Source organism: Belonocnema kinseyi, chromosome 3 (assembly GCF_010883055.1).
Source record: "Belonocnema kinseyi isolate 2016_QV_RU_SX_M_011 chromosome 3, B_treatae_v1, whole genome shotgun sequence".
Classification (NCBI taxonomy): Eukaryota; Metazoa; Arthropoda; class Insecta; order Hymenoptera; family Cynipidae; genus Belonocnema; species Belonocnema kinseyi.
The window spans coordinates 37,366,588-37,391,363 of NC_046659.1; the positions used below are offsets into that span (position 1 = coordinate 37,366,588).

Here is a 24,776-nt window from a genome sequence, read left to right on the forward strand (position 1 = left end):
TAAATATATAAATATAATGAAAAAGAGGCTAACTAGAGGGACACTCTGCACTGATCGGAAAGAAGTAGGAAAAAGGGGCATTCGGAAAGAATTGAAAAGATTCGTGTGACAGCTCGACGTTCGGAAAGAAACTGGAAGCAAAGTTTCATAGCCCTTTCCGAAATCTTTCTGATTATTTCCGAAGCGGTCTTTCCGATTCTTTCTTTTCTTCCGGCATGGCAGTGGAACGTTCCAGAAACGTTCCCCGAGCGTGTAAAATGTCCGCCGCTTGGGAACATTCCACTGGGACCTGAGGGGAACCTTCCATTATTGTTATTTTTAATAACAATTATCTCGTAACCCTTAAGAGATAGATAAAAATAGATGTCATTTTTGAGTTTTGAGTACCGTATATACTACATTGTAATATGGTATCTATATCATAAACTGATACTAATTTTGACCTATCACTTACGGTTTGTCGGATATTCATTGATAATAATAACAATAACTTATTCTTTGAACGTTCCAGTGGAATGTTCCTGGAACGTTCCTAAGTGGTGGACATTTTACACGCTTGGGGAACGTTCCACTGAAACGCTCCGAAGACTCCCGCGGAACGTTCCAGGAACGTCTCCGGAATGCTTCGTGCTACTAGGGTGCCTTCAATTCTTCGCACTCATGCGGTCTTGTACTAACCACCGACTCATCCTTCGAGCCTCAGACTCATACTAAAAATTTCACACTTTCTATTTGTTTAATTTCAAAAAAATAAATTAATTTATTTATTTAGACTTTCCAGATGTTTTTCAACCAAAAGCGAGTGATCATGGATGGTATAATCTTTGGCAGGAGAAAGAATATTTCAAAGCTAAGAAGAGTTCCAATAAATATTTCACAATGATTTTGCCTCCACCGAATATTACCGGTACCTTGCATTTGGGTCATGCTTTGACTACAACGATACAGGATGTTATTGCAAGATGGTAAATATCAATTAAAGTTAATTTACGTATATTCTTTTCATTTATTTTCTTATTAAATTTTTAAAATTTTACAATTAAATTTTATACAATTTTAAGTTTATAAAAAAAATCTTCAGCAAACTTATCTTTATAAAAAGGCTGTCAATCTTTTCTCAGCATAGAGCTCTCTAACAAAATAAATTTCAATTTTTTCAAAATCATTATAATTGAAATTATGCCAGAAAATATATTTTTTTAAATGATTTGCGAAATAATTTGGTAAAATTTACCCAGTAATACGCTGATTATGCATTATTCATATTAAAATTTAAAGGCATCGAATGAAAGGCGATCCTGTAGTATGGATTCCAGGCTTAGACCATGCAGGGATAGCCACACAAACAATAGTAGAAAAGTATCTTAATAAAACGAAAGGCATTAAAAGAGATGATATTTCGAAAGAAGAATTCCTCTCCTACGTTTGGGACTGGAATCACGAAAAGGGAAGTAGAATAAACAGTCAATTAAAAGAGTTAGGGGCTAGTTTGGATTGGTCGAAAGAACATTTCACAATGAGTAAGGTAAATATGAAGTTATGGTGGTAAAAGTGCAAAATGAAATGTTTAATAGATTGATAAACCAAAAGTAAATAACTAATTGATTTAAACAATTATATAACACAATCTAGAAGCACAGTGTAGCAGTTACGGAAGCATTTGTGATATTAAACGAACGGAATATGTTATACCGAGAGAAGGATATGATCAACTGGTCACCTTCCTTGCGTAGTGGTATTTCTGATATTGAGGTCGAGTACTTGCGGCTCTGCGAGAAAACTGATATAGAAGTCCCTGGGTACAAGAAAAAAGTTACATTTGGACAAATAGTAGAAGTAGCCTACAAACTAAAATATTCAGGTATTTAATAAGTAATATTAATATGTGTATGTCCACCAGAGAAGAAGCCAATTATAAGTTGGCATAGTAGTTCCCCACATTTAGCAAAAAATTGATCATTCTAGGTTGAAAAATGGAGGATCATGCCATGCAATGGTTTATGGCCGAAGTAGTTATTCCCCTGTATTTTGGTTCTAACACACGGTTAATAGACCGAAAAATATATTACATAGGAATAACTACTGCGCATGTCAGAGATATCAGCGTTAGCACACCACAGATTCGATCTTAGAAATTTAGGAGTACTATAAGAACGCGTGTTCTTTTTTCTTTTTAAATGCAAAATAAAACATACAGCTGTAGGATGATTTCATTGTAATTGTCCACTGAAACCCCAAATTCGAACATTTGGATCTTCATCCACAAACATTTAAATATTTTTAAACATAAATACCCCACAACTGAGCTCCTTTCTTGTGAATGTTCATATTGAAAGTCTCTCATAATCATTTTTTATTTAAAAAGTACTAATTATATAATATTTATAGATGAAGAAATTATCATCGCCACAACTAGACCAGAAACAATATGCGGTGATGTAGCAATTGCTGTTAATCCAAACCATACTTTATACAGTCGATACATCGGGCAACATGTTAAACATCCTTTAAAAGACATATTTATTCCTGTGATAGCTGATGATTCCGTATCATTAGATTTTGGTACAGGTACGTTTAAAAAAGCATATATAATTCAGTTAGCTCCATAAAATTTAAAGCCAGAAAGTTCACGTGTTACAATTTTTTTTTTAAGAAAATTAAGAACCCAGGATTAAAGTTGTACAAGTATTTTTCAGGTTCGAAAATTACTTACTGATAAAAAAGAAAAAACAAGTTTAAACTTATAATTCTAAAGAAACGTTTTTTTACTATTGTTTTTAATGTAATATTCGGTTTGATACAGTGAACAGAAAAAATTGAAACGACATTATGTTAAACATCTTAAAAATTATTACAATTCTAATTTTAAATTTTAGAGTTGAAGAGTAACAAGTCACAAGGGCCTAACCAATATTTTCAAAAAAATTTATGAGAAAAACATTAAACAATCTCAAAAATCGAATTTTTAATTTAAAAAATAAAGTACAATACCGTCCAGGAGTATGGGGACAAATAAGAAATAAGCGATTAAAAAGGTGCTATAAAGTTCTACGTTAATGAACCTTATTTGAAATATTTTTAATAAATAGAGGCTGAGTTAGTAAAAAAGAAAGGCTGGTCTACAAGGCCGTAGCCAAGGTTGAATAATTTTAAATTTGAAGCACCTAACATTTTTAATGAATTACTAGAATTTCAATTTTAATAATTTTGAGTTGATTGCATTGAATTTTGATTGCTCTAATTTAAAATTGTTCAAACTGGAAGGTTTTTAATTTTCAGTTTTGAATGCGTAATACTGAAATTTTTTATGTTTGAATGTCTCAAAATGAAAATAGTTCAATTGAGGGGCCGGATTCTATCACCGCTTATAGAATTTATCGCTTGAGAGTAGGAAGGCCACTGCACTTCACTTAACCACAAGCAGTCAGTGGGTACAATTTTAATTTACAAAAATATATAATTACTATAAATTACTCCGAACGATAATTAGGTGCCATGAAGGTTACACCAGCTCATGATCCTGTGGACTATCGCATAGCTAAGAAACATAATTTAGAAGTCGTGAATGTAATAGGTGAGGATGGGTTCATGACAGAAGCCGCAAAACCATTCCAGGTTAAGTTTCTATTATTCAAACTCAATAGTAATTCTTATATACATATACAAATTAAATTATAGACAAATTAATCGTTTTGGACATGATTCAACATAACAGCATGTAGTGCCAGGATTTACTATAAAATTAAGTTTCATACACAGGGTCTTCCACGATTTCTTGCACGAGATAAAATTATCTCTGAATTATCACAGAGGGGATTCTTGAAAACTATTAAAGATCACGAAATGATGGTGCCGAGATGCACACGAACAGGAGATGTTATTGAGTATATTTTAAGAGAGCAATGGTTTCTTAAATGCGAATCAATGGCAAAGCGCGCAATGGAGGCAGTTCGCAACGGTTCTTTGAAAATTGATCCATCCTTTCATGAAGACGTTTGGTTTAGTTGGCTTGGAAATATCAGGTAATTTTTTTATGTTACGTATGTACTGCGAAGGTAAGCTGTTGATAATTTAAAATTTTATTCGCAATTTAATGATTTTAGAGATTGGTGCGTATCGCGTCAACTATGGTGGGGTCATCGAATCCCAGCTTATCGATGCAATTTTGAAAATAATTCCACGTGGTTAGCTGCCCGCTCTGAAGAGGAAGCATTGCTGTTAGCTAAGAAATTATATGGCAATACTGTTCAAGTTGAACAAGATAGTGACGTTTTAGATACATGGTTTTCTTCTGCTTTGCTTCCGTTTAGTTCTATTGGATGGCCTAGTCAAGTAATAATTTAATGATAAGATTGATTAATTATTACTTTCAAATTTCAATTTTAAGAATAATACAGTTCTGTTTTATTTCAACTTTTTGAAATCTAAAGCTTGACCATTTAATTTTACTTTATAAATATTAGTCTAAAGCCAAACATCTTCAATAAAATTATCATTATCTTTTCTGGTATTTCAGGCCGTAGATTTTCATAAATGTTACCCCTTGTCACTTATGGTAACGGGGCATGATATTTTATTCTTCTGGATAGCGAGAATGACCATGTTAGGATTAGAATTAACTGAACAACTGCCATTTAAGGTGCGTGATTATTCGTATTTTAAAAAATCGTATTTAAAATTCAACTGCGAATTTGAGAGATACTTATGCAATTATTCTACTTTGTTTTAGGAAGTATTATTGCATGGCATCTTATGTGACACTCAGGGCAAGAAAATGTCAAAGAGTTGTGGAAATGTCATTTCGCCGGAAAGTGTTATAAATGGTATTAGTTTGAATGTAAGTTATCAATCTTATGTTTAACAAATCCAGCATTATTATTTGTTAATATTATAATACATATATTGATGTTTTAAATGATAGAATCTCAATTCTCTGGTTAAAGACAGTCATAACTTGGGAATACTCAGTTCCAGTGAAGTCAAACGTACTATATCCGTAAACGGAAAAATGTTCCCCAATGGCATCCTTGATTGTGGTGCTGATGCATTGCGTTTTACTCTCTGTTCGCATAACATTAAAAGTAATTCATTAAATATATTATATTTTTTCTTCAGTGGTTCCATTAAATTTTGATTGACATCTTTTAAAATAATTTTCTTTGATGTTTTTACAGATTCAATAATTTTTTTTGACGTTGATCAGTGTCGTACAAATAAATTCTTCTGCAACAAAATTTTACAAGCGTGCAGATATACGTTGCTTATGACGAATGACGATCCAATTGAAATTCCCAAAGAATTGAGTTCTTTAGATCGTTGGATTTTAAGTAGGTTGTCATTCATGGTTGATAGTGTTAATGAAGCACTCACTCAAAAATTGTTCAACAAAGCAACATCTGCCATAAAACAGTTTATACACTACGAGTTCTGTGATTATTTTCTGGTAAGTAATGTTCCAGAAATTAAATTTTTATTTTGATGATAGAATTGTCACTACATTTTTTCCTACAGTATAAAATATATGCTTATAGGAAGGGACGAAAGTAGGATTTCAGAGTGAACGGTCTGATTTAATTTTAGCTCACCGATTCGCTCTTGTTAAATCTCTAGAGGTTTCTTTGAAAATCTTGGCTCCATTCACCCCATTTCTAAGTGACGAATTTTATATAAAGATGGCACGAAAATTACCTGATTTCTCTAATTATAACTCACTGATGGAAGCGTCGTATCCCACATATAATGAGGTATTGAATCACCAAAAATTACATTTTTAGAGATACTTGATTTCTCTTTGCTATGTTAAAAAAGTTTGCTTGAAAATTTAATGGAATATTTTCAAGTCCAAGGGACCATTCAAGCATTACGTGTGTGTGCGGGCTCCTTTGATCAGAAATGTGTCACACACAAGCCTATATGGCTTCTGTGACCACTACCTGGTATTGAAGAGTGGATTTCTACGTAATTTTGTGCGTTGAATTTGAATCTGACATCACGATTGCTCTATCATGGCAGGTTTCCAAGATAAATAGGTTTAAATAGCCTAAGCCCAAAATAACGATCTTGGACATATTGAACTATTTATTACTAACAAAACCATTTTTTAAAACAATTTCGACCACGTCATCTTAAATTTTTCAGGTTCAAAATAAATTTTAGTTCTAAATTCTGGGATTTCCTTGTTACAGATGTTTAAAGTAGAGTATATGAGAATATGACAAATACAATACGCCTGCGTCAAAATGATTGAAATAGTATAAGTAATATATTAAGGCTATAATTTTTATTCCTTTGGGAAGTCAGGTTTTTGCGCTATTCATTCTCAAAATTAGCACAAAAAATGCATTTTTAAAAATTCCAACTAAATTTTTCTACAAATATTAGTTCCTGGAAATTTTTCCTTTAGAAGTTTGGATTCAGCACACTAAAAACTACAGGAAACCACTCTGATTTCCCTGGCCGCAGAAAAAAAAGTTGAAAAACGCAGGGCTGTTACTAAGTGCATATCTTAATTGTTTTAGCTTCAGGAATACAGAGATTTAAATTTAGAAGAGCGAATGAAAAATGTAATTGAAGTAATACTGAAAATCAGGAGTTTATTGACTGGTCTAAGCAAGAAATTATCTTTCGAAGGTAAATAAGTCTTACAATATGAGAGCACTTTGTTTTTCGACGGTGGCTTAAGCTTTAGTTACTTTATAACACTGCATGAAGCATTATTTCGTCAAACCCATGCGTAAGCTGTCAACATCTTTTTTTTAATGCATTTAGATCTCAGAATAGATTGTTCCTCTTTGAATATTTCTATTCCCAATCCACTTTACTCTCTTCTATGCTCTTCTCTCCCACTGGTAACCTGTACACCTCTCTAAGACGTGCAACCACGTTTCCTGCTTATGCATACCCGACCGCTAGAAATTTCAGAGTATTTTTAGGCGAAAAAGCCTGGTCCGTTTGAGGCTCTCTGCAGGTTTTATTAGAATAATTTAGTCTCAGAGATAGTCAGAAAGATTTGGGTCCTTTTCGAGGTCAATGCGACGGTTATATAATGGACCTGTTGTATTCGTCACGTACCGGGCTTTATTACTATTGTAATCTAAGTACCGTAGATTACGAATTATTATGTTTTAGGCTGTTAATTATCAAAATAAAAAAATCTATTTCTATATTTTAATCTAAAAGCTTAACAAAGGACCCTTGAGTCTCGGTTTCTCTATTGAGATAGCCTCTCTGCTTTTTATTTATGATGGAATTCTTATTTCAATTTCAGTCTCTCTGCTGGTTATTTATGATTGTATTCTTATTTCAATTCCGGAAAGGACATTTCCTAAGCCTTCATGCCATTTAAACGAGCTACCGGGACCTTAAAAAATATCTACCTGAGTGCCTACGGAGAATTTTTCAGAGCCTTGAGAATCTTTAGCATATGCTCTGAGATTTCTATCGGTAGCTTATCAGGCATTCAATAGAGTATGGCTATAGGTTTCTTTCTACAGTGGGAAAAATTTACTCGTTTGATTCAAAATAACGTATATTTACTCTCCTTTTTAATCTTTTTCAGGTACTCTTGTTCTTCTTGGCTGTTGGCCATTATATACCAGCTGATGTACCTTGAATCCCGCTGCGAATGTCTCACGTCACACGGTTCTCTTCAAAATTCCAGGCTATTTTCAGTTGCCTGAAAACTATTTTGTTCGTCCTATTTCATCTCTCAGCATCTAACCTGGGCAGCTCCAACTTACTCCTCCCATGATCCATCACAAAAAACCCTCATGCAGACTTTCCACTCTCTTATGCTCTTTCAATCCTTAAATCTCCACTCCGTAGCTAACACTGAACATGCTAAGACATTGAACACTCACACTATCATTCTCCAGTCATCCTTAAACCTTCTTTTACATACACCCCATAATTGTCATCTGAAGCGCACTTCCTCCTTTTGCTTCGAACCAAAATCCTAGGTAGCAAAACTCCTCCAACAACTTCACCACCATGCTGTTTATCTTCTATTCGTACTCTACACTATGCTTTTTATTTCTGAAACACATAATCTTAGTCTTATTCACGTTCACTGTTAGTGCTCTTCGAACACTCTCATCATCAGATTCATCTGTCTTTGAACATCCGCTACTAGCACTACGCCATCTGCATACGCTATAACATACACCATTTTATATGGTAAAAAACCTTTTTTTATGGTAAAATACACCATGCCTGTTCCAAATGTTGTTACCCCTTTCCTCTCTGTCTTTCCCTGTAAGTCTGTCAGAAGAACACCTAATAGTAGAAGTGGGCTCGAAGGGCACCCTAGCATGAGCCCCTTTCCTCTCCAGAATTCGTCTCCTTTCTTTTCTTGTATCTTCACCTTTATTTTAGTCTCTACAAATATTTCTTTTATCTTGTCTATTGAACCTTCGTTTACTTCTCTCCTTTTAATGACTGTGGATAATATACCTAGTTTCCCATTTTCCCGCCCTAGGTTCCTGTTGATTAGATAGTTAAGCACCTAGATGTAATTTGTGGTGCCCATCCCTTTCTGAAAATCCGTTTACTTGTGTGATATACTTCCCTTTTCTTCCACCTGCCTTTCCGATCTCCTTCTGAGCACAGCCTCGTACATTTTATATTCCACCAACATGAGTTTGTACCTCCCTATTCATCCACCCTTTTGCCCTCTGCTTTCTTAATTAACGGCACTACCAGTCCTCTCTTTCATTCACTCAGGCCCCCCTTTTCCTTTCCACAACGTGTTGCAAACCCTACCCAGACATCTTGTTTCACCTCTAATCCTCCATATTTCAGTGCTTCATTTTACAAGCCCTCCTCCACTGATGTCTTATCTTTTTTCAGCTTTGCAAACTCCTCATTGACCTCTTCGCTAGTAATCTCGTTTTCGCTGTCCTCGCCCCCCGCCAACGCTTTTTTTCCTACTCCCTTTACTGTATTATTCACACGTCCCTGCAGGACTTTGAAATACTTCGTCCAGTCTTTCATCTCGATTTCTTCATTTATGTGCTTTATCTTTCTCCTGTATAGATCCTCTTTTTCCATTTTCTCCATTTTCCTACATTCTCCTTCATTCTGTCTTTACTTTTCCTGCCTCCGTCGTTCCACCAACCACTCCTAACCCCCTTTCCTGCCCCTCACAGTCTCACCTCTTCCCTTGTCAAATACTCCTTTAAGTTTTTCTAGTAGAGTGTATACTCCTTCTTTCATGCTCCCTATGTCAGGGTAGCCTCAATATTGGATCTTCCAATTTCCCTGTCATTTAGACGAATTTCCCTGGCGGGAAAGTATTACAAAAACGAATAAGGCTTTAATAATGTGCCAAGCAAAATAGTGAAACAAGCCAGAAAAATGTCCTTTACATGGAAGTATGTTCATATTCAAATTCATATTTATTAAAATCCCAGCAGTTCTTACACAATTACAGGGTTTCTTTTAGCCTTAATATATGCTTAAAGTATATTATGTGTTTCCCAATGGAGTGAAGATGGAGTAGGATCTTTTTTTCAAGAAATAATTTTAATTTTAATTTAAAAATATTATTTTCCATCTAGTCTTATTAAGACGTTAAGCATTTTCTGTTATTGAAGATTCTTAACTTGATCGATATTGTGTAGATTTTCTGCCTTCATGGTTTGGAGGATTAATCTACTGTCGCTAAGGTACAATCTCTGATGATATATCAGATAAATTTAAAAATTTTAAACAGATTACAGTATTTATTTCCCTTTTACTTTCTTCTTAGTATAAATTTTATTGTAATTTCGTTGAAATTACTCATTGTAAAGTTAAAAAAATTAAATGATTCAGTGTGAATCTTGCACAGATCACTCATCAACCCACACTTATCCTGTGCTGGAGAGTTGCAAGCATTACTTGCATTACTTGCCTTACTATTTTTAATATAGAAAGGCTCTTGGGATCGTGCATCAAAATGAGGCACTCGAAAATGAAGTCTATTGAGTAGAAATGGACAGTTAATTTTACCTTTTAATATTTTTACGACAACTTTACGATATCCTATGTCCATATCGTTATTGTGTCTTTACGATATCGTAAAAAAGTCATACGATCGGACGATGTCTTTACGATATCGTAAAGACACCGTAACGACACGGGCATAGGGTGTCGTAAAATTGTCGTAACGTTGTCGTCTGTCTACTCATTATTTCAATATGATCCTTAAACCCTAATTTCTACTTAAAATTTATTCCCAAATCGCACGTGGATTCTACTTTACTGAATTGGACGTTATTGATTTCGTAATCGAAGATTATTGGATTCACAGTTCCAGATTATGTAACCACTGAACTTTCTCTAGATTCAGCGTCAGCTGTATTCTTCATACGCCATTCATAGAAATTTTCCAGATCAAAAGAGTGACCTGCGAACTGAACATAGTAATTCCTATATATTAGAAAATTCTTAATTAGTATAACAAGATTGGACGGTAGATTAAGGTCGCTAAATTTGATTAATAATAGACTGTGGTTGACTTTATCAAAATCTTTTGAGAAATCGAAATAGACTTCATCAACTTGCTCCCCACTTTTTAGCGCTTCCGAGGTATACTCTGTCAATTTACTCAAATCTATAACTGTAGATTTTCTCGTGACGAAACCGTGCTGTGCAGGATTTTTTTATGATTCTAGGTATGACATAATAGTATCAGCTATACAAAGCTCGAATATTTTGGAAGTTATTTACAATTGAAATAGGACGATATTTATTAGGTTAGATCTATCACCCCCCTTAAAAACTGCCCACACTTTGGTTTCTTTCCATTGTGATTGATGAAGTTCACTCTTGAGAGCAATATTGTAAATATATGTGAGTGGTTCAACTAGCACTGGATATCAGTCCTTAACACTAAAGCTACGTATATGTTTATTTGACAATCTTTTTATTGCATTTTCTACTTTCGTATGAAGAATTTTTATATTGTTCACAAAAATATCTTTCCTTATCAAATCATCACACCACCTCTCATCTATCATATCTTCATTTTCCACATGAACTATCTCAAAATATTATGCAAATGCCTTAACAATCTCACCCTCTTCACACAATTTAGAGCCCTCATACATCATGATACCAGGAATCCTAGTTTCATTTTTTAACTCTAAGGCTATATTCCAATTCTTCCCAGGACCATCCTGTTGAGTATTTTCTGCTTCTTGTAAATAATACTCATGATCGTCTTTGGCAATTTTTTAGCAATTTGAAAAATTTCATTGAGGGCCTTTATATCAGAAGCTGATTGGTTTATTGTACCTCGAAATTTGTATTTAACTTTTCAATCGTTTTTTAATTTTTTAGAATACCATATAGGGTAATTATTGACAGAGGAGCTATAGTTTAAAGTAGAAATAGTTTCATATATTTCCTTTAGTATTACCTCATAAAGATATTTGCACGTATCCTCTGAATCGTTAATCTGATACAAATCATTATAATTAATTTTAGCTAAGTCTAAGTATGAACACGAATAGTCTCCTTATGTGTTTTAAGAATCTATGTTAAACTTACGAAGTGCAGCTTTTGTCACGCAGTTACAATCAATTAGTAAAGGGGGATGGTGCTTATTCTCATTCACTCTGGTATCTGAAGTGGTTTTTACTGTACGCATAGTATTCGCAAAAACGAAGTCTAAACATCCATTGTTATTCTTCAATATTTGGTTGTATTGGGTTAAATCCATATATTCAGAAAATTCGCATAGTTTATCCACCCTAATATCTGAGAGGAAACATTCACAAGAATCATTGTAGTTTCTTATATTGAAATTTGCAGCAATAATCAATTTTCCATAAAATAATGGTTCGAACAAAGCCATTTCATTTGTAAATAAAAAAATTCGTCAAACCTTAACGATGGAGGTATATGTAGAACAACTATTATTAAAGAATAGAAGTTTTGAGATTTGTAGCAACAATATGCTAGAACAATGATTTTTCAAGCTAATGAATGGTATTTCTATTAACATGAAATGTGCATTTATTGCTATAAGAGTTCCCCCGCCACTTTTACCAATTCTATCATTTCTGTAGCAAGTATATTTATTTCGAATAGTTCGGTGGAGTAAACCCTTGGGATCAAGCCAAGTTTCTTTCCATAAAATTAAATCAAAGTAATTAGTATATGAAAACTAACGAACCTTCTCCATCTTTGTATTGAACCCCCTAACATTCTGATAGTAAATACTTAGCTTTTCTCTCGCTCCGCATCCTTGTCTTTCATCAGAGTTTTCTTCTGGTCTTCTTTTTCGATTATGACAGGTACCCTTTGCCGAAATGCGATTCAAGGATCCGCTTCCCCTTCTAACATTCTGTTGGTCAACTCCTAACGTAGATTCTGAAGTTCCTCTTTCTGCATTTTTGTGCTGTCTGGAGTGCATCTGATTCTCTTTAGAATTCCAATTTTCTGGCCCTTCAATACTGTAGGTATAGTTTTGTGTAGGTTTTTCGCCTGCATCTCCGTGTCTAAAATTAATTTTATTGACCTCGGATTCGTCCTGTTCTGTAACATTTTTCCAATTCTGTAGGAATGTTTACCTTCTAGCACAAACTCAGAATCAAAACATTTCATAATTTTCCAAAAGTTTTCAGACTCGCTCTTCTTATTTGCAGTGTCCTTTTTCTCCCCATCAATTTCTGCCACACCGGAAATGATGAGTTTGTTTCTTCTGCTATTTCAATCTTCTAGTTCATGTATACAGGAATTGTAATTACTTGCACCATCCTGGACTGGGGGTAGTTTCGCTCGCTATAATTTCCAACTGGTTAACTCGCTCCTCCAATACAGAAAATCGACTATCTATTTTGTCTTCTAATCTGCCCAATCTCTTATGGAGCATTTTCTTTAGACACGCAAAGTCAACACAGCAAGAGAAAATCAAATAATCTTCTCTCTCTTTTTACACACACACACACACACACACACACACACACACATATATATATATATATATATATAACGGCTAAATTAAGTTGGATTCTTCGTTGCACTATTTATCATGACAAACCTCAACCCTTGCTATTGATAGCAGATTTTTTTCGTGATTAGCCATTATATTTTTATATATAATAATTTCTCTAGGTTTTACATCAATTCCAACCGAAAATAAAATAGTATTTTGGTCTAAGAAAACGTACACACAGGTCTTTTTCTTCCTCTACCACGATTTTATTTCTTACCCCTGACACCATGCCACCCATTCCTCTCCCTTTCACATGATTGTTTCTCGCTGCCTGCATCCTCTTCACATATACTTTCGGTAGTATTTTTTTATGCCTTTCCACTCCTTCTCATCTACCCACGTTTCAATGATCATTCTCACATAGCACTTTTGCAATCCTCTTGGCTAAGGTTACGAACCAGTGATAGTTTCGCACCTCCGAGAGCTTTAATCATTATAGACCTGTAATTAATTTCCTATAAATGTTTTGCAATTATAGGGCAAATTATGGAATAATGTTAACCCACAATGTTAACCGAAGCTTCTTTTAAATGTGTCTATTTTTATGTACTTTTGTGTGACTAGTTGAAAATAAATGATTAATTCATACCTTCTTTCAATTTTTGCACTAGATATAATACTTCAATATTTTAATAATATTCATTTAATTAATTCTTCATGTAATCACGAAAAAATGATGCGAAATTTATTATAGGAAATTCATTATAATAAGCCTATCATGATTTTCCTCAAATACTTTTTCTTAAAAGTTAAATTCTGACTGACTAAATTATGAATAAGTAATTCCATGATAAGATCTAGAATATAAATTTATGTTGGAAATATATTTAACACACAACTTATACTAATTATTCTTAGCCATAAGATTATTATGTTTGCCCCAAGATTTTGCCAAAACCTGAATTTCAAAAAAAAAATATTTAAAAAATATTAGGTGTATTTAAAAAGAGGAGTAATTACTAAACTACCGAAAAACATGTTTCACATATTTTTGGACCGTATTTTAAAATTACAGAAAAAAAATTTATTATTGATTAATACATGTTCTTATTATCTTTACAGTGCATATTGTCACTGATTCTCCCAAAGAATTCGATGTGTATTCTGAACATATAAATGTTATCAATGCAGTCAGTAGAACTCAAAATATAAAAATAATTCCATCCAGTAATTACGTTCGAATGAAAAACAGCATTTACGATGAAGCAACAAACACTTGTTCTATTTTTCTTGTTGTTGAGGTAAAAAATTGTCATTTATCTATTTATTTAAATAATGAGAACTATTTTGCACATTATTAATTTTTGCAGGATGAAGAAGTTTTAGAAGATCTGAAGAATAAGTTAAGGAAGAGAAGACTCAGGTTAGAAAAGAAAGTACAGTCTGCAATGGAAATAAAATCAGTCTAATCTAAAATATATAAGATTTGTCTATAAACTTTTACATTATTATTAGTACACATAGTGCATAGTCCTGTACAGTTTATGAAAATAACATGCACTGAATTTGTAACTTCATAATTTTGGGCCATAAGTGAATGTAATTTAACATTGAAGCAACGTTCAAAGGGTCCCCAGTGCCAAAGGTGTTACGCATTTTGTGAGCGACCTCTTTCTTATTTTGTATTATTTTGTATTATTTCCACACATTCTAAATTTATTCACTTTTCTTCTATATCCATGTCATTGGCACATGCTTCTACACTTGAGTCGTCAGTTTCGTCCTCAGAATCTGAACTGCTAGATTCTAGCCATTCTTGAGAAGATAGATCATCTCTTATGATAGTCGACCATTCATCCAACTTCTTGCAGTCTATGGATAATAATCAACAACTATTTTTTTCATTCTATAATATGTAATTTGATATAAAATCAATCCCTTTAGGTACTTACCAAGAGAGTAAAAATCATTGAGAGTGTATTGTTTATCTCCGTCTTCAAACATTCCGCCGTACAGGTATAAGACGTTATGTTTAACTACAAGGCCCGCATTAATTCGAGGAGATGGCATAAAAATGCTTTCTTTTGTAACTCCTACGGTTGCTGTGCTGCAATTAGAGCGTGATGGGCCAACAGTCACCTATTTCGAGTTTTAAAAACAATAAAAAACGTTTATAATTGAGTGCAAACTATATATTATGTAGATACCATTGGATTATTTCTAACTCTTAAGAATGATCCCGCAAAAAATGTATGAAAAAAAACCTTTCGATTACATTTTCTCACTGGGTCTTTTGATGAACATCACCTAAAGCAGAAGAAAACCGAACCTAACCGACATGCCTTCTCCATTAATCTTGAAATATTTCTAACGTTAAATTTTGGCGGATAAAACATGTCAAAAGTAAAAACTAAAATGTGCCATTTGAAAAAATTAGAACATTAAGCTTTATTTGGATGTAAAAAGACTATGAGAGATGTATAGTGCTGTTTTCTTTTCTTTAACGCCCGGGAGAAACCAACGAATGTGGAAAAATTAAATCATACATCGACGACTTCCAGACCATTAAAAACTTTTATTAAGGCATTGTGAGGAGTGGGTCACGTGACCAGATTCCTACCTTACCCTCACTTTTTTATTTCCAAACTTATTTTCACACGCAGCGCCACATCGAGTTGAAAATTTGGGATAATAAATAAAAAGCACTGAGAAAGGTCGGTCTGGTCCTAAATTTTAATAATTATGAAAAAAGCAACAATAAAAATATTTACAACAAAAAACTTTTATCATAATGATACAAATTTAGAACCGGGCCCACCATTCTTAGTGCTTCTCATGTAGTATCCCCAATTTTCAACTGGATGTGGCGTTTCGTGTGATAATAAGTTGGGAAATAAAAAAAGTGGCGGTAAGGTAGGAATCTGGTCACGTGACCCACTCATCACATGGCCTTAAATTAATCTCCGGATAAAAAACGTATGGTGACGTTTCGAGACCAATCTTCTCTCATCATCAACCTAAATTGTATATAAATTCTATCAGTGCTAAGGAATGATAATAATACGAATACGATACGAATGTATTATTTTCGGATCTTACCTTGGTTAAAATGATATATTCGGAAGAAAAAAGTCAATTGTTTAAAAGATTACACATTGAAATAGAATTTATGTACAATTTAGGTCTGTTGACACTCAACTAGTCTCGAAACGTAACCATAATTTTGTTATCCGGAGATTGATTTAATGAAACTTTCTAATGCTCTAAAAGTCGTTGAAGTATGATTTAACCTTTCTTTGGAGACAAAAATTCGGCTCGTTTTCTAGGAAAGAAACAGAATACATTTTGGATAGATTTTACATAAAATCTTATATGAAATGAGAACGTTGCATATGATGTGCAAAAAAGCTCCTTTAATTACAGCGAGCAAATTCCAGTAAATTCAATATGAATGTAAGTTTTTTTTTAATTTACACACAAAATTTTAAATTAGCAGATTATCTTTCTCATGAACAAAATAGAGCTCGCCACGTATGACATAATCTGACACCGTACTTCCAATATTTCTTATAATATTTAAAAAATTGAAAAATATAAGTTGTAAAGTATTCCCGGATAAATTATTCATCAAGGTTTTTTGCTTAAAGTTAAGTTTTTTATGAACTTTAAAACGAAACTTGTGGCACCCTGATAGCGCGACACACGTTGTGCGACGTCATATGCTTTCAAAGTCGAAGACAATACAAGTGTCAGTTTGATGAAACCATTAAAAATAATTAGGCATCAACGTTTTTAGGCTAAAAGCAATTATTTGATCAAGAATAAGATATTGAGTTATTAATTTAAACCAGGTCGGATAATTTACCAAATGTAAACACAATAATGATTAGTAATTTTTTCGTAAAGTGCTCCAGTGTTTACATTACTTTTAGTTACCATAAAAAATGTAAAACAAAATATTCAAGTGGATATTGTATATTCTAATTGAAAATTAGGAACTTATTTCTGATTAATTTTTTAAGGCACATAAACACAAATTTAAAAAAATGTATAATCATAATCATTATTACGTAAAATCCCAAGTTGGCATTCTAACCTCAGGCATATCAACTTTTGCCTCGTGATATCATGCAACAAGTATTTAAATGAGCACTTTGTCCATTTTTCAGTGACTTGTTTTTAAAGAGAAATTTATAACATTGGATATATTAGGTCTACAAATTAATTCGGTGCCTTTATTTTAATGTGTTGTAACTCCTAGTCAAATCTTGAATTTTTTCTGTACTAAGCTTGTTATAAAGGGCGAACCTGACACTTTGAAAGCAATATAATTAGGCGCGGCCCTGCGGACTTGACCTCAAAAATCGCTAGTGGAGAAGATGTCGTCGGATATGAGCATTAGGGAAACTATATGCTTTTTGCCTTCCAATTGAAAAATCATCATTTTTAAATCTCTGAAATCACTTTTTAACGTTTTACGTATTCAGAAATACCAAAATTTTTAGTGGATGACCCGACTTCACGTAAGTTTTGGTTTTTAAAAATAATTATTTCAATTTAAAGAAATGAAAATATTGAAAAATCATAATTTTTATCAGTTTGAAAAACACAATCTTCGATCGAGTTTTTTCATAAAGATACTTTTTCTCATGTCAAACAGAAATTTTATTGCTGCTGAATACGTATGGCTTTGGTTTTAAAAATTTGGCATGCATGAATCTTGAATTTTTTCAGTTTTATAATGCATATACACCTGAAATTGTGACATTCTTCTTAACCCGTCAACTAAAACTGATTTATTAATTTTTTATGTGAATTTACAACATTCTTTTCTTCGTGTTACTAAAATTACCCAATAGTCATTGCGGAAAAGCGAGAACAACGCATTAAAGATTTTCGTGACACGCCTATTTTTTTTAGAGAAGGATTATTATTTATATAGCTTCTATCTTTAAAAATGCATTATTCTGCTTGGGGGAGATTTCAATTCATTTCAGCATTCCTCTTCCAAAAAAGTATTCTTACTGTAAATATTCCGTCATCTGCTATAACGGTTTTTGCAGAAGCCTCATCAATTGCCATTGGTTCATCCATAGCAACTTCATCTTCTTCGTCTTCTTTAGCCTTTCTTCTTTTTCTTCGTTCACCCTGATCATTCTTCGGATTTAGCGAGACTGTTGAATCATAAAAACTGATCTGCATCAATTTCTTCAAGGATTTTTGTTGTAAGTGGTGCCTTCAATAACATTTACAAAATTACCGTTCAACCAGCTCAGTGCCAGAACCTGGTCACTCGGCACCCCTCGCGACATATCGAAAAACTGTTGAGATTTAGACATTTTAGGAAAGTTTAAATTTTCTGTGTGAGTAGTACCTACCCACATTTTGAATAAGACTACATTTTTTAATGCGTAGTACAGACAATAACATTTACAATAATACCGGTCAGCCTACCCTCTGCCGAATCCTGGCTATTCAACCACCTTTCCCGACATGTCGAAAAACTGAAAAAATTAAGCATTTCAGGAAGTTTTTAATTTTTGGTGGGTGTAGTACTTACAATAGCATTTAGGAAAATACCGATCAGACAGCACTGTTCCAGAACATGTTCAGTCAGCATGCCCTTACCTCACCTTGGAAAATATGTGAACAAAACTAGGGTCAATAAATCATTTTTGGTAAAAGCTTACATTTTTGCGTGCATAGTACCTACAATAACATTTACGAAAATACCGGTCAGCCTGTCCTGTGCCGGTTGACTGGTATTTTCTTAAATGTCATTGTAGACACTATTAAGGGCATGTGACACCTCGTCATGTGGTCAATCAGGTACAGTTCCCCCGGCTTTTTTTCCACAAAAATGAAAATTTTAAAAACCGAATTCGGAGATGCTATACAATATCATAACGGACGTCCCCGGACTCTTTTTTGAGGGATAATAAAAAATGTATTGTGCTAAATAAAAATTGTATACATGTGCATTATTTTGAGGTTACGTATTTTTTCATCTCTGCCTTTCCGATAATTTGGAAATTATTGATGAAATAAACTTTTTTGATTGCCTGCAAACAAGGTTAGTTCCGGGAGATTAGTTACTATGTTTATTTTTAAGTCTAAAGTTTTCGGCCAAAAATATTGTGTAGTTTGGAAGTAACGCTCGGGAGAATTGTAACACACATAACCTCGAAATATATACACACACGTTGTTACTAATATCAACATTTTTTTGATGAAAAAAAAACACAAAAAAAGTGTGCGGGGACGTCCGTTAGCATGTTCGCTATCATTTTCCAAGATTTTGGAGAAAACATATTTCTTAACCTAGGAACAAAGCCGGGGAACCTAAAACTGGTAAAATCGACAATTTTCTAAGTGTCACATGCCCTTAACAAACCAAATTTAAGCCTTCCTAAAATGCTCAAGTTTATTTAGTTTTTCGACACGTTGCAAGGGTTGCTGGTTTGCCAGGTTCCGGTACTAGGCCGTCTGAATGTTAATTTCGTTAATGTTATTGTAGGTACTACTTCCACCAAGAAGTCGAGCTTTCCTAAAATAATGAAATTTCAGTAGTTTTTCGAAATGATGCTAGAGATGGCAGACTGGTTAAGTAACGGCGCTGGACCGACTGAACGGTAATTTCGTAAATGTTGTTGTGGGTACTACTTACACACAAAATTTGAGCTTTAATGATATAATGTCGTTGACTTTTCGACATTTTTTCGGGGTTTATGGCCCAGATATTCTAGCAACTAGCCGCATGACTGTGCTATGTTGATGTACTGTGTACACTCTATATACAACCAAATATTCAAAAAATAGATTTGCTAAAATACTCAAGATTTTTTTACCACGAGCTCGCTGACTACCAGTCAGGAAAAAGTTCCCAGTCAGTTCCGTTTTTCCAACGTTTTCCCCGTTTTCACTGTCATTTAGATTTTTAATTAAAACCACCATAATTAAAAATATTATCTATATTAACGAATCTAATTTGAAACAATACTTTTGAAATATATCAAATAAAAAACTATATATTCAACATGGCACTACTTTAACCTCAAACGTTTAATATTATACAATTCCCTAATAGTACAAACGTTCCATGGACATTTCAAATATCCGCCCCTTCGGAACCTGAAGGATACTTAACGGTATTGTTAATATTAAAAATAAATGTCGCGTACATCGTAAGAAATGGTAAAAATTGATGTTAGTTTACAACATGAATATTACAGTATAGTATAAGCGCAATTCAAAATAAAAACATGGCGTCCATTTTTGACTATTCCTTACAGTTTACGAGATATTTGTCTTTAAAAGCGACAATTCTGAGGGGGCGGATATTTGACATTTTCATGGAACGTTCCAGATGCGTTCTGTGGTATTATAGTACATTCTAACCATAGATTTAAAATTATATATGTACAATACAAAGTAGAAACTATGAAAATAAAATTTTCTTTGCAAGTTCTTTGAGCAGACTAATTTTTTAATTTAATATTTTCAACTTTTAAGACTCAGCCCTACCGAAAGAAATCTCAGAATATATTCTATGGATTCTCTAGGGTTAGAGCAGCTTAGAGAAATTCTTCGCAGGCACTCAGGTAGATATATTCAAAGGTCCAGGTAGTTCTTTTTAACGTTTGAAAGGCTTTAAAATGTCTTTTCCGAAATTGAAATAGGATCATAAATATATAGCAGAGAGGCTGAAATTGAAATAAGAATTCGATCATAAATAACATGCAGAGGGGCTATATCAATACAGTCAATAGAGTTGACGTTAATTAACTAATCTTTTCAATAATAAGTTTAACTTTATCCACGTAAGCTGTATAAGTTTGGAAACATAATTATTTAAACGTTTTTAAACAGTTTGAAAGTTTTCTAGGACTATTGGGATCTGCAATATACGAAAACAATTGTTCTGAAGGTTTTACAGTGTTTTTTACAGTGAAACCGGGATAAACTCCTATTTATGAAAAAAATATGAAAAATCTTATAGTACATTTATAGCATTTACTGATAGTATGGCTCGAGAAATAAAATAGAATAAAGTAAAAAATGCACGAACTTCAAACAGATTTTCAAGCTTGTTCCACTGTCAATAAAAAAGTTTGAAGAAAAAGTTATAATCATCGTCAAGTATTTATCTTTTTCATTCTTCAATGATTTTTCAGCATTCCGAATGAAAATAATCAAAGGAGGTTCTAAATAAAAATATTATTTTAGGTACAAATATATCAACATAACCTCAAATCTGAAAAAAGTTACTGCTGATTTGTCATTTTAAGTTGATATAAATTAAATTTTGCATTGAAATGTCGATAGTTAATATTACATTTAAAATGTTTATCAGGGGAAAAAATTGAAAAATTTATTATTTAGACAACAAGCGTTTTTAAATTCTAAGTTTGCAAACAAAATGCAATAATAGAAACTGATGTTTCATTTTCGACCTCTTTTCCGCAAAATAGAAGGTGTCCTGCATGTAAAATTCTTTCTCCTTCTACGAAGTTTCTACATGCCGGTGTAGATTTTGTGAGATCGCAAATTTGAGCTATTGTTACTTTCATTTTTGAGATTTAAGACTAATTTTCAATGTTTTTACATGAGTCTTATGTGGTCTTATGAGACGTCTACCTACTGTCGCCGGCCATATTGCTTTTGCCGCTAGTGGTGCCCTCAAGATTTCAGATCCCAATGGTCGGAATTAATAAAAGCAAACAAATTAAAAACTAATATGAACTTACTAAGTCTGGTTACGTTCTCAAAAAAGAAGATTGTGTTTTTACCTGCGAGCAAATTCATTAAATTTTTGAATTGGATGCTCGTGTAACAGAATCTTTTCCCAAACGACATATGTTGTTTCTCAATAAATTTCAGACGATATATAACTTTATTTTTTCAGGCAGTTTACATACGCGAAGTTATTCCAACAGTTTCAAGTCGACCATATCCAAAATATTATTAAGTTTCTGTTAACCATTCATCCTAATTGTGATTATGTCTGTACACACTTAATCTCTACACACTGCTTACTTTCATTACATTTGTTGCGCGACAGAAAATATTATTCTTTGGAAAGTTATATCTGTTAAACTAAGTCAAGAAAAATTGAAATTTTTATTTGATTTTTGTATTATATTCTTCTATGCTAAGTCTTTATACCTATAAAAATAAAAAAACACTAGTTAATGAATGCTTACCCGTGTGCCATTGATATTTTTCCAAGTTTAAAGCCACCAGATCATTGAAGAATGTACCATGAAGTTCTTCTTCGTTATCCTCTTGGTCAAACACTCCTCCGAACATATATGCTAAGTTCGACTGAATTAAAATCGCTGATGAACTACAGCGAGGCGTTATTTTAATTCCTGCTTGCCTAACAGAAGTCCACTTCCATTTTGTACCAGTTAAGTCGTTTTCTGTTGAATAAATATAATAATATTATATGAAATAACAAATATATATTTTTTAGAGGTCCAAAAAAGACTTTTTGGAATTTTTGAAATTAGATTGAAAAATATTGTAGGCTACATAAAAATAGAAAGTGCCTATTTTTTTGTTTTGAAAAAAATTAATTAATAGTACTACGCATTTCATAAAAGCAACCTTCATAAAGGGAGTCATAGGAAGAAATTAAATACATTTAATCGGAAAGTACATAAAAAAAATATTTATTGTAGTTTTATTTTAAAAATTAGATCAAATTTACCAGCGTCTTTTTGATTTATAAACCAATAAACATTAAATTAATAATAATAAAATAATTAAAGTCTTTCATATTTAAAAAATAATAATTATTATTATTAATAATAAAGTCTTACAAGACAAATTAATAAAAATTTGAAATATTCAGAATAACAATACTAGATTAATGAGAATTTCATTTTAAGGAATTAAAACCAAATTATTTGAAATTTACAATTTTTCGTGGTTAATAATTGAATATTTATTTATTAATAAATAATAATTATATTTTTTAAAACTAAATCATCTATTCACTCATAATAATTATTTAATCATTTAATAATAAGTCTTTACGAACATAAAATTAATAAATAATTAAGATTAACAATAATAATTAAAATAAAATTAATCAAGATTAAACTTTTTTACGATTAATTAATAATTAGATAATTTTTTATCAATGAATAATTATTAAAGTATTAATAATTGAATAATCTATTCATTCATAATTAATTAATTAAATAATAATTAAAATTAACAATAATTAAAATCAAATTAAATAATAGTTCTAGATAATTAGTTAAATATTAATCCTCCATTAATTGTAAGTCTTTATTACTAATTTATTCAATCATTCATTTATCACATTGTATCAATCGAATTTTATATTTCGTAAGAGATTCTGCAGTTGCTCTTTATCACAAGTAATGCTATGAATGCAGAAGATTCAGGTAAGGTGCTAGTGAATTTAGAAAAAACTTTGCAACAAATGCGTAGCCCTAATAATTAATTTTTTTCAAAAAAAAAAATAGGGACTTTCTATTTGCTTCTAGCCTACATTATTTTTCAGACTAATCTTAAAAATTCGAAAATGTATTTTTTTCGGACCACCCTAATATATATATGTATATAAAAATTTGTCATAAGGACAACCGCAGGATTGCACCGAGAGCGGGTGCTAATCTGAAAAATTGCACCCGCTCCCAGCGAAATCGCGGTAAAATTTCAGCCATAACCTTGTCTCATGACCATGAGATAGGTGATTACAGTCTGTAACGGAATCAATACGACGATCCGGCAAAAGTTTCGTGCACCCTGAGAACACGGAGTAATCCAAGGACTACCGCCTTCTGCATTTTTCCCGCAAGTGTTTTAGCATATTTTTGACACGCAGGGATGCTTTTCAGGCTATTAATGAGTGAAAGCTTGGCACCTCCAAGAGCGCCGATGATAGTGACCATTAGTTTAACAGAATATTCCGGGTACAATCGTTGCAACTCCCTTATAAGGTCTCTATACCTCTCTCTCTTTTCATTCTGCTTGGCTATGATGTTTTTGTCAGCTGGTGCCGATAATTCGATAACGAACATGGTTCGCTTCTCGAAGTCAAGAAGAAACATGTCTGGTCTCGAGTGTGCAACAGAAACAATTGTCGAGAATATAAAGTTCCATTATATGCGGCACTTCCCATTCTCGACAATAGACTCGATTTCTCTAGGAGCGTTTAGAGGCGTGATATTAAGTTTAATGCCGTAAGAGTGACAGAGATGGTAATAAAGCACTCTTAGTGCCGAATTGTGCCTTTGGATGTAGGTCGTTCCCGCATGAGTTGGACAACTAGATAGTATGTGAGCTAAATGCTCGGGGTGTGCATGTCACGCCAAGTGTTTCAGCAGCCTCCTCCGCTGCTTTGTACAGAAACGCTCCTTTGCCCACATCTTCGTGATTCCTGACCATTTTAAGAAGAGTGTCTCTTCCATTTGCAACTCTATGTGCTGTACCCAGGATAATCTTCTTGTGAAGACATTCAAGACTCAATATTCACCGACCACCTTGACGGCGTACGATGTACAGTCGCGGAACAGAAGACTTAAAAAGCATGCTTTGGTCCTCGTCGACAGTTCGATAGACCAAATTTGCCGGATGAGACTTTATATCTGCTTCGGAGAATATCCTTTATGGATGTAACATCCTGAATGCGGCTCTGTGGCACGCTCAGGTATGTATAAGTCTTTCCAGTCAAAGATGTCGTATAACGCTTCTAGCAACGAGCTCAGCATCTTCAGGGATGTCATTAAGTTTTCCTCGCTTCATATAAACCTTGGCGCATTTGTCTAAACCAAATTCCATTCCAATTTTCTTAGTATATCGTTCGACAATCCCTAGA

At 33.1% G+C, this 24,776-nt stretch overlaps 2 protein-coding genes across 12 annotated transcripts in view; one reads left to right on the top strand and one right to left on the bottom strand.

The window, feature by feature from the left end:
* Positions 1-15,115, top strand: part of LOC117169001 (valine--tRNA ligase, mitochondrial-like) — a 76,313-nt gene extending 61,198 nt beyond the window's left edge. For 2 of the 6 annotated variants that reach the window (XM_033355035.1, XM_033355036.1), the window contains 15 exons: positions 773-965; positions 1,279-1,525; positions 1,633-1,861; positions 2,389-2,568; positions 3,491-3,615; positions 3,760-4,022; positions 4,104-4,332; positions 4,517-4,639; positions 4,730-4,837; positions 4,922-5,081; positions 5,175-5,443; positions 5,532-5,744; positions 6,519-6,630; positions 14,045-14,223; positions 14,293-15,115. In XM_033355035.1, the coding sequence (XP_033210926.1) occupies positions 773-965; positions 1,279-1,525; positions 1,633-1,861; positions 2,389-2,568; positions 3,491-3,615; positions 3,760-4,022; positions 4,104-4,332; positions 4,517-4,639; positions 4,730-4,837; positions 4,922-5,081; positions 5,175-5,443; positions 5,532-5,744; positions 6,519-6,630; positions 14,045-14,223; positions 14,293-14,391 (2,729 nt within the window). In that variant the 3' untranslated portion in view covers positions 14,392-15,115. Of the gene's footprint in view, positions 1-772; positions 966-1,278; positions 1,526-1,632; positions 1,862-2,388; positions 2,569-3,490; positions 3,616-3,759; positions 4,023-4,103; positions 4,333-4,516; positions 4,640-4,729; positions 4,838-4,921; positions 5,082-5,174; positions 5,444-5,511; positions 5,745-6,518; positions 6,631-7,558; positions 7,690-14,044; positions 14,224-14,292 lie in introns of those variants that run through there. The other 4 variants (XR_004466599.1, XM_033355037.1, XM_033355038.1 and 1 more) reach the window with 4 other exon arrangements.
* LOC117169003 (kelch domain-containing protein 4-like) overlaps positions 14,372-24,776 on the bottom strand; it is a 77,229-nt gene continuing 66,824 nt past the window's right edge. For all 6 annotated transcript variants that reach the window (XM_033355040.1, XM_033355042.1, XM_033355046.1 and 3 more), the window contains 4 exons: positions 22,126-22,344; positions 17,948-18,096; positions 14,875-15,061; positions 14,372-14,794 (listed from right to left, as the gene is read on the bottom strand). In XM_033355040.1, the coding sequence (XP_033210931.1) occupies positions 14,643-14,794; positions 14,875-15,061; positions 17,948-18,096; positions 22,126-22,344 (707 nt within the window). In that variant the 3' untranslated portion in view covers positions 14,372-14,642. The remainder of the gene's footprint in view (positions 14,795-14,874; positions 15,062-17,947; positions 18,097-22,125; positions 22,345-24,776) is intronic.